The 10595-nt window shown below is 42.1% G+C and overlaps 1 protein-coding gene across 7 annotated transcripts; it reads right to left on the bottom strand.

The window, feature by feature from the left end:
• Window positions 1-2623: 2623 nt before the first annotated feature.
• On the bottom strand, window positions 2624-10361 carry CCDC28A (coiled-coil domain containing 28A). 7 transcript variants are annotated; one of them, XM_039706853.1, is made up of 6 exons: window positions 10222-10361; window positions 9198-9386; window positions 6414-6577; window positions 5168-5322; window positions 4514-4536; window positions 2624-3350 (listed from the first exon to the last, which is right to left on the bottom strand). In XM_039706853.1, exons 2-6 carry the CDS (start codon window positions 9353-9355, stop codon window positions 3296-3298), a joined length of 555 nt encoding a protein of 184 aa, XP_039562787.1. In that variant the 5' UTR covers window positions 9356-9386; window positions 10222-10361; the 3' UTR covers window positions 2624-3295. The 7 variants fall into 7 exon arrangements, with proteins under 7 accessions (XP_039562787.1, XP_039562786.1, XP_039562788.1 ...); XM_039706852.1 differs by lacking the exon at window positions 10222-10361 and adding an exon at window positions 10073-10216; XM_039706854.1 differs by lacking the exons at window positions 2624-3350; window positions 4514-4536; window positions 10222-10361 and adding exons at window positions 4537-4611; window positions 10073-10216.
• Between the last annotated feature and the right edge of the window lie 234 nt (window positions 10362-10595).

Below are 10595 nucleotides of genomic sequence, written 5' to 3'. Positions count from 1 at the left end.
CATTGATTGGGTTGATCAGATAATTTGCAAACTACTCATTCATTCAGTCTGGTCCCAGCCTCTCAGTTTGCTGGGAATTGTTCTTGTTATTATTTCATGTTCTGGTTTTTGTTGGTTTAATATGATTAAATAGCTGCAAGTTGGAGGTTTCATATTAATCTTACTATTTCTAAATAGTGGGAAAATTATGGTCTATTACAATGACTAATTTTTACAATTTAAAATTTATATCTAACATCAACTACTAAAAATATACGGTTTTTTTTTTTTTTTTTTTTTTTTTTACTTAGGAGAAAGGGTTGTGCAGCTCTTGTGGATGTGTGCCACAAGTCTCTTTGTAAAGCTTTATTTCAACAAAGTTCAGTGCTGATTCAGAAATCTGCAATGTCTGGTCTCATTGCAGAATCAATATTTCCCAAAGGAGTGATCCTTAATTTCTTTGACATGTTTCCTCCTTGGTGTTTTCCTGTGGGCTTCTGCTACCAGACAAGTCCCTGGGATTGCAGGTGTGCTCCAGTGGGGCCAGCACAGCTGGGAGCAGCAGAGGACCTTTGCCACCACCCTGTCCCTCTGACCTCTGCATCTCATCCCACATCTTGCCAGCAACAAGCCTGGTACTGTCCCAGTCCCCGTCCACATCTATTGCGGAGCTCTGCCAGTGAGCCCTGCTACCTCCTGAGCAAACACTCCTTCCTCCCTCACCAAGAAGGATGAATCATATCAGGGGAAGCAGCAAGCCTCGTGCTGCATAGGCATTGTCAAAAACCCCAAAATGTTGGCAGTGACACCATAATGGCACCATGTGATGCCATGCACTAATAGTCTCAGCCCATCTGTTTCTTCCAGTGTTGCTGCCTTCAACTGGAAGTATAGAGGAGAATGTAACTTGTGTCCCAGATTCCCCACAATGATGCAGCAAAGAGCACCTTCTTCCAAACACCAAACCCATTTATCAGTGTGAGTTTTTAAACCACAGCACTGGCCTAAACTCATGTTGGTAAATATACTGAACACTTTAGTTAATACACTTTAGTCTCCATAAACAGCTCTTCAGGAAACAACATAATAGAAAATGAGCTCATTTTCTGCAGCCACTTACATACTTTTCTAATTACAAAAGACTTTCCACAAATATGTTACAGTAATTTTTTTTTTCCTTTTCCTGCAGGAGCCCAGAAATGTGATTAGCTCATTACCACATAAAAGAGTTCAGTATCTCAAAAGTCTTGCTACAAAATTTTCTTGTATGAATCTAGAAGCTAATAAGCACCAACCATTAATGGACTGTGTCAAAGACACAAAGTTGTATCCAGGAGGAGGTAAGGGGAAAAGAATTTCCTAATTTCTCAATTATTTGCAATTAATGCACTCTTTGTGACTTGTAATTACCCACAGGCTTAAAATGATTGAAGGGGCTAATTCGTGTATAATTCTAAACAGCTGCTTGAGGAAGGTATTTGTTTATGTCTGTATCTCAAATTATACCCTCTATCCTTGCATACATTGCTACAGAAACAAGATCAGGACATCCAGCATGTTTGTAAGTGATTTGAAATAATAAACCTAAGCAGTTTGATGTCAGAGTCCAAAAATGGAGAAGAGCTGCCTCTAATATAGAATATCTAAATGCTGAGATTGAAAGTGTGGTTTGGGACGAGTGTTACAATGCTGATACACTGCCCTTGCTGGCAAGAGCCTGCTAGTGAGCACGTGCTCTGCTCCTGCATCCAAGTGAGCTGCAAGAATACAATTTTGTCTGTATGACTGCAGCTCTACTAGTGACGTTTGCCACACCTGGTATGAGGCACGAGGCTAAAAGATGATACTTATTTGCTGCTTGTTCAGAAGTCTGCCCAGAAACAAGGGCACAGTGCTGATGTGAGAAGGTGCTGTGCAGAAATGGTAATTGCCCAATTATTGGCCAGAGGTGTGCATGCAGAGAACAAACATCAACTTTGGCTTCACTCTGTGAGAAGCTGGTTGTATTCTAGTTCTCTTCTTTGGATTTCACAACATCACAGATACGTACCCAGCTGCAGGCAGGGGCTCCTAGGTACATTTACCAGCACGCAAACTCCTAGAGAATCTTGGCAACGAGGGAGATAAATTGCCTAAAGAACAAGAACAACCTGAGGGGACAACCACTGGGATCCCTACTGGTTTGTAAATCATGGAGATTTGCATGAATCTGTAGCCAGAGCACTCAGTGCTGGTTAAAGGATCCTTCTGTCCCCAGTGTGCTGCAGGCTTGGTGCTGCACCGTCCAAAACTACATCTTGTGGCTGAAGGAGCCTCTTCTCCAAAGGTGCCAAACAAAAGAAATCTTCTATTCCCTGGCCACGTGCCCACTCTGGGCTGATGAAAGCTTTGCATTCAGGTAGAAGGATAAAGATTCTATTCCTTGTTCAGTAAGTGTAAAATCAGTGTGGAATCTGAATGTGTTACCTAAAAACTGAATATAAAATAAATCTAGAACCAAAGGCATGGTTTGATGGACCAAGATAGAAATTTTGGATCTAAAATCAGCCTGATTTTACACTAATACAGATTTTTTCCCCTCTGGCTGTGCACAGAAAGATTATAACAACAGTAGCCTATTTATAACATCAGAGTAACTACAAAATTGATTATCCTGGATTTATTGAACAGTAACTATTTACCCAATTTTGGAATTTCACAATACTTAATTTTTGTGGACTGCTAAGCATGCATGCTAATTTTAATTTGGTGAGATTTTATAATTATTCATAGTAAGGAAAAACGTAAACTCTGCAGACATTCAGACAATGCTAAAACTCAGCTTCCAATAGCAGCTTCTGCAAATGAAACATACTGTATTTAAAGCTTTTCACTTTATTAACAATAAATTAATCTGTGACATCACCAATCAACAAAACACTAAAGAGATAGTGAGCAGATTGTCTGTATAATGATCAGAAAGGCAACATTATCACTACCTTCATAAAAACTGGAGAAATGCCAATAAACTTATATACATGTACCACTTGCAACCATATGAACACTGAGCAGAAGAAATATATTTCCAAGTTTCTCCAGTTTTTCTGTTAAGTAAGGCAATAATAAGCACAGCATCACAATTAACTACAACTCTAGGTATTGAGCCCTGACATAATGCAGTGCTCAGAGGAATGTGCAAAATAAACACCTGGATTTGCACTTTGATTCTTTGTTGTGTAAAATTAAAAAACAACACAAAGTCACAACTCTTCTTGATTCCATTGTCCAGATAAACAAAGCAAAGCTGGAGAATCCAGATTGACAAAGATGTTCTCTCTCAGCCTGTAGTACCATTTGGAATATCTTGAGCATCGGCTAAATGTAGCTTTTGGCTGAAGCAAATCATTAAGGAGTAACACTTTCACATACAGATAGGCATAAACAAGACAGCAGTGTTACACAAAACTCTGCTTACGCTGGGGTATGCACCAGTCCAGACAAACTCTGTTGTGGTGAGTCCTATGCTAGTTCCCCACCAGCACATTAATATTTCTCAATGACACTTGAGCATTACGTACCTCCAGCATTAGCCTGGGGATCAAAGGTGATGGCAGATTATTTTTATCACTATTACATATTATTATCACATTCCACTTGTCCTCTTTATGACGACTGCCTTAAAGAGCTTTCCACGGATATGCAGGGAATGTAGATACCAGTGCAGGATATTAAGCCCCAGAAATTCGAGCCTTGCCTCCTTGGTGCATACAAAGTGTGTAAAAACAGAAATAACCAGATTGCAGCATAAGCAGAGTGCTACATTCCTCCGCTGCCATCCTGGCTTATCAAAAGCACAGTGTGAAAGACAAGCTGAGACATTCAGCTTTATCTTCCCTGTGGCCTAAGAGCACACATTTGTTCAGTTACCTAAGCTCTGCTGAAGTACGTGACCCTAGAAATAAAAAATTAGGTCAGCTCACTCTCCACAGTGAAGCAGTGATAAACAACCACACACATTTCTAGAAAAAAAAAAGGTAATAGAATTTACTTATCAGTGGGACAGATGCCTCTGAATATTGTTGAAGGAATATTACTATGGATGTTTGTTCCAGAATGTCTCAATAACATGCATGCAGAAAGACCCTGCTGCTGATGGGTTTTGCCACTGACAACACACTGTGGTACACAGGTGGTACATGGTAGCTAAATAAAGCACCAGGTGAAAAAACAACCTATAATTAAATGTGTTAAGATACAGTCACTTATGTATTGGAAGAACCTAAAAATTGATGCTGTATTATAGTACTAATTTAGAAGCACAGCATCACAATTAACTACAACTCTAGGTACTGAGTCCTGCAGTGCTCAGAGGAATGTGCAAAATAAACACCTGGATTTGCACTTTGATTCTGTGCAAAATTAAAAAACAAACAACACAAAGGCATTATCAAAGGAATCTGACTCTTGTAAAGACAACAGTTACTAGGGAAACACACTGCAATTTAACTACAGTTAGTAAATATAATGCAAAATAAATGTTTTAGAAAAAGGATACATAGATGAATTTAGTTCTTCTAGCTGCAATGTAAATGTAGAAAATATGAAAAATGGCACTTCTGTTAGTCAAAGAAATGCAACAATTATGCTGGTATGCTGAAATAAATACATTAAAACAATGAAGGAAATAACTAAGAGTTTGGGCTGAAATGTATGATTTCTTACAAAAATCAAATCAAACCTACACTAAATTCTATACAATGAGCTAAGTTCCAAATTAAGTTTAAATCTACTGATCTCAAGAAATTTAAAGACATTTTAACAGTTCTGTTTTTTATGGAAATACACTAGACAAAGTGTAGAATATACAGATCTATATTCCTTGTTATGTGTCACCTTCCCCAGATGCAGGAGGATGGACTGCAGGGAAAGTGGTTGTAGTTCCCTAGTACATGGGCTGTCCCTAAGCAGGCTGACATGCTCAGGCAGCTTTCAGCCAGCTGCTCCCTGCCCCAAAGCAACCAGCAGCTGTAACAAATGAAAACAACTCCTGTGTTTTCTCAGAACCAAGAGGAGGGCAGGGCACACCTTGGTTCATCGAAGAGCTACCTTCTCCTCAACTGTAAATCACTGCGCACACAGGAGCGGTATTTTCCTGAACTGAGCTTTGCTGTGGGCTAAGTTCCATGATTTCTACCTTCCCAGTACTTACATCTGACAGCAGTCTATCCAGGTTGGAATCACTGGCTAGTTTTCTTTTGTCTTCAGGGAGTTCTTCCATCTCCCCATAGAGCTCCAGATTGAGGCGAGCAAGTTTCTCCTGCATACTCCGCACGTGTTCCATTTGCTCTATGGAACATTCATTTCCTAAAACAACAAGCAAAAACTTTATTACATAAAGAAACCCAAAAGAGAAAATGAAGGTGTGCAGATGCAGCTTTTTCCATCAGAGAATTTAAACATCAATTTTATAAGTACGTTTACTTTCTTGATGATTTCTCACTGTTTCACTACTGAAGTTTGTCATCCTATTGGATGTTGTGTTGTGCTGAATTTACAGTGGCTATCCCAATGTTCTGAGTTTTTTAGAATGCATGTGGTTCTTCTATACTCTTGAATTTTTCTCTGATTCAGAAAGGCCCTGGTTTTTAACTTAAATTTTAGTAAAAAAACCCTTCTTTCCAATTCTGATTTATCTAAGGGTTGCTTTCTTGGAACAGATGGTTTATAGAATACAAACTTCTCAGGTTTTTTTGTAAAATCAGTGTGAAATGGACACACTGATGTAACACTAAACTCCTGCAAAAGTATGCATGTATTTTTCTACTTAGTACAAGGGGGAAAAGAAGCAAAAATGTGCAATGTTTCTTCTAAAACCTCCATCAACTCTGAGGCTGTAAAAATACTAAGAAGCTAAGACAGAACAGTAACCTGGGTAAAATGCAGCTTGCATTGAATTTCATAAAAGTTGTTACCAACAGTTTTAAATGTTCATATGCAACAAAACTGGGCACTAAATACAGTTACTTCTTCCTACATAAATAATCGACTTTAAACTTGGTGTCTTAAGGAAAGGTGCTTCCCCACTGGAAGGAATAATTAAATAGCATATGAATAATCTCACAACACAGACAACCTTACAATGGGACTAACAAAACTGGGCACTAAATACAGTTACTTCTTCCTACAAAAATAACTGATTTTAAACTTGGTATCTTAAGGAAAGGTGCTTCCCCACTGGCAGGAATAATTAAATGACATATAAATAACCTCACAACACAACCTTACAATGGGACTGTAATTTAAAAATGCAGTAAGATGTATTAATGATGTTGATTTCATGTGGCAGAGTCCAACTGACAGCTGGCAGTCTGTCCACGCAGCACACTTGTTTGCAGATGTTAGCACTGTACAGCTACAAAAAACAACTACAGTACAGACACAATTCATGCACTTACCAAATGCCTGAAGTTTGCCAGAGTGGAAGTCATTCAAGAGACTCAGAAGTCCCCTTTCCATTTCCTGGACATCTGATACATCTGTGAGAAAAGAATGCTGGATTGGTGCTGCCTGTGCCCCTTTTGCTTCACCTCCTGGAGGTTTGGCTTTCTCTTTGATTACGCTAAAAAAAATAATTGCACAAAACAAGTATTATTTCCTGCTTTCAATTTCACTGTAAATTTTAAATGTAAGGAAGTGTACATCTGAGCTTTGAAAATTAAATGGGAAATACACAGTGTATATTTCAGTCACTGCTTTTAGGACAAATACTGGACCACCATCTTGTCTTACAAATAAAGAACATCAGTATCTCAGCATTTTGATGCTGCAAAATGAAGGGTTCCAACAATCTGCTTTCCTGCTCACAGTAGGAACCATCAATGGACCACATCTGTGATGGCCATCTTAGTAATCTGAAGTGGGCCAGCATGACCCAGCAGTGACACGCAGGGCATTGGCACAGAGAAGACCTCTAAGATCACTGAGTCCAACCATTAACCCAGCACAGCCATGTTCACCACTAACCCTTGTCCCCAAGCGCCACACTCACGATTTTTTAACATTTCCAGGGATGGTGATTCCACCACTTCCTCAGGCAGACACCATCTACATAAAATCACCCAAAAAGCATCTGCAAGCCAGAGAGAAACCCCCTCAAAAATCTCCTCTTGCCACAAACACCTATAGACTCCAACCCATGTGGAAAACAGCTGGTTATAAGCTTTGGAAGGTAACCTTGCTTCCACATAAATTTTCTTAGAGCTCTTTCTTTCAACCCACAAATAACATCCCAATTTTGTAAATCTCACCATCAAAACCACTCTCCCACTACTCCAATATACCAAATGAACCTAGTCCATGCCCGAACATCAAATTGCTAAAAATACTCCACAAGCCTTCCTGCAAGAAAATCATCAAAATTCCTGGATCTCCCATACACAGCACTTATTCAGAGCACCATGTGCCCATGATGAAACTACATGGATGAAAAATAATAACCATATTAAATCCCTGTGAACACACAACCAATATGGAAATTAAACACACAGCTACCAGTGAGAAGCATGGTACGTTCCATCTCTGACCCAGAGACAGACAGACAGACTGCATCCTAATACAGTTTAGGTAAGAGGCTGTCCTGCAGCCTTACGATGAATTGTTCAGAACTTGATCCAGTGAAAAAATGTGAGCCTAAAAATTTTAATTTAAAATACTATGGGATATTAAAAAAAAATCACAGACTTAAAAAAGAGGATTTAATTAGTGAAGATAATGGGATTTAAAGCACAGTAAGCCCTACTCTTCCCATGCTCTGTAAAGTCTCTCTTTCTTATGGGAAATAATAATTCTTTGTCCAGACCAAGAGCTTCTGTAGTCTGTAAAACATCATATAGACCATATGCTATAGAAACAACCAGCAGCCCAACAATCACCATACCCAGTTCAACTCAGAGCAACTCAGTTTAGGTTGTGCTTCAATTTCAGACTTAATGGTTTGTACAACAGACAGGTCATCCATTTTTTCTACCCAATTCTAATGTTTAATAAAATACACTACTGGTCTTGGAAAACTTACTTCATTGCATTCTTGCAGATAAAGTGAAAATTAATTAAATACTCTTACTCCATTATCACAACAGCAGTTCATCCTCACATTATCATGTCAATTAGCTCTCCTGCTTGGAAAGTTCAGACAATTGTCTGTATCAGCACTGCTTGGTGAGTTTAACAATTGTGCCAGAATGGCAAGAACTTAAAGCAAAAAGGACATTTTCTTCTCTAGACAATCTTGTGGACTGCAATAAATTAATTTCTAGTAAATCCCAGGAGAATGTTGAGCAGACTGTTCAGTCAACTGCAGAAGCCACCGATTTATAGCACATTAGTATTTACTAATATTTCCCTCTAAGTATTAACACAGTTTTCCTGAAAAATAATGTATAGATTTTACATTGCAGAAATTCATTATTCATCAGGCAAATACTGCATCCCTCAAACAGACTCTCTGTGCTGATGCTGACAGTTCTGTATTTAATCTTCACCTAAAACTCAGAGGTCAGTCAATTCTGCTGCCTCTCTCCACTCACATTTCACTTTAAAGTTCCTCTTCATTTATTTATCGACTGTGTCTGCCACAGCCAAGAAACAGAGGTAAATTAATGTTCTCAAACTGAAACCAATGTATCATCAACAAAACACAAACTATTCTGATGTGGTGCCTTCTGAAGAACTGAATGTCTCTCTTTACTCTGCCCCAACTGAGAGGTTCCCAAATCACAAAACACCTGGAAATTCCAGTTCTAGCTCATCCTGTTTAATTTATGACCTTCATTTCCTGCCGTACTTGTCAGTTCCAACCTTGCAGTCGTGTAATATTTATTTGTTGCTCACAGCTGCACATCTGGGGCTCTACTGTTTCCCCATATGATGCCCAAATCTGATCACCCAGCTTGTGTCTTTCACCAGTCACATCAGGCTACATTCAGCTAAATTGTTGTTGGTATGGGTTTACAGCACTGTGTAACATTTCATTAAGCTTACAAGAAAAGTGCAAAACACTTCATTTGCTGTAAAATAACCATCACATTGCATTAAACATAAATCATGTTGCTAAAAAAGACACATCATCAAAACTTTTCACAAGTCTGAAACTCTTGTGTCACAGCCAGTCTGAACAACCTTTAGACTGTCTTAGGTTCTGGCTCTCACTCCCGCTAAGTCTGCAGACGCCCTGAGCTTACCGTTTTAGCTTTGGTTTTTGTACGGCAGGCTGTGGGGCAGGGTTGGAAAAGGCTGTACTTTTACTGACTGGCACTGAGCTTTTCTTGGAGTTAGCAACCTGAGCAGAGTGACTGGAAGATGATTTGGGGCTCCTCCTCTTGATCTTCCTTTCTTCCATTTCTTCCAATTTACTGCATCTAGACTAATGTCTTCATAGAGAAGAAAAAAAATTGAGGAAAAATCCATTAAAAGTGGCATTCACAATAAAAGCAAGTGGAAAGACAGCTCGTGGAAAGGAAACCTGTAGTTCCTTCAGAGATGAGCAGTCACTCATTTCTGCAAGAGAACCCAGCTTTCAGGAGAACCTGCCTGGCCTGCTTGATGAGCAGAAAGGGCAAGACTTAAAACCTCCATCAGCCAACAGGTACCTCCCAATGATCCCAAGCACTGTGTCCCGTGGAGTGCGCCTCGGAAACACCGCCACTGCTCAGGCCAAACCCCGCCAAGAGCTGTGGCACGGGGACGCTGTGACGCAGCTGCTGTCACTGCTCTTCTACCCTGCTATTACTGCTGCAGCTCTCGCTGGTACTGCCGTGACTCGCTTATTGTATTGTTATTGCTGCTTGTGGTGTTGTTATTACTGCTGGTTGTTATGGTTATTACCCCGGCACCACCGGCGGGCCCTGCCCCGCCCGGCCCCGCACGCACGGCCCACCGTGTGCGGTTACCGGGCGCTCCCTCCCACCTCCCGCCGGGAACGCCTCTGGCACCCGTTACACCTCGGGACGGGCACAGGCCGCCGCGGGCACGGCGACGTGACCCCGGGCGCCATCGCGGACCCGCCGCTACCTCCCGGGATGAGGAGCCCCCTGCGCGCAGCCCGGGCAGCCCGTACCCGTACCGCCGCTCCATCACCGCGGGGGCTCGGGACGCGGGCTGCGCTCCGGGAGCAGCGGGAGCAGCGGGAACAGCACGGACCCTCCGTCCCTCCCTCAGCCTCAGCCCCGGCCCCGGCCCCGGCCCCCCGCAGGCCCCGCCCCCTACCTGAGCGAAGCCCCGCCCCCCGCAGCGCGCGCGGACCCCCGCGGAAGCGCCCGGCCCGTCCCGGCTCGCGGATCACGTGACGGCGGGGCGGCCCGGCGGCGCCGCGAGGTGCATTGTGGGAGCCCCGCCCCAAGCCGCCGTCTCCCCCGCGGGCGGACTACAGCTCCCAGAACGCCTCGCGGCGCTGCGCGGTGGGCGGGCTGCGGGCCCCCGGTCAGGGCCAAGGGTTTCTCCCGAAATATCTGATCCAAGTCCACACGTGTTAAAGCACCGCGCTGCCGACCCGGTCCTTGCCCAGGTCTGCCTTCTCCCCTGCTCACTCCATCTCCTGCCTGTAATTGCACCCCAGCCGCAACCCGCTCTGTACTGAAGAG

The sequence above is a fragment of the Passer montanus genome, unplaced genomic scaffold, assembly GCF_014805655.1.
Source record: "Passer montanus isolate IOZ18808 unplaced genomic scaffold, ASM1480565v1 scaffold2, whole genome shotgun sequence".
Taxonomy (NCBI): Eukaryota; Metazoa; Chordata; class Aves; order Passeriformes; family Passeridae; genus Passer; species Passer montanus.
Note: the sequence above shows the minus strand (reverse complement) of the source record. Positions and strands in the feature narration are given on the sequence as shown.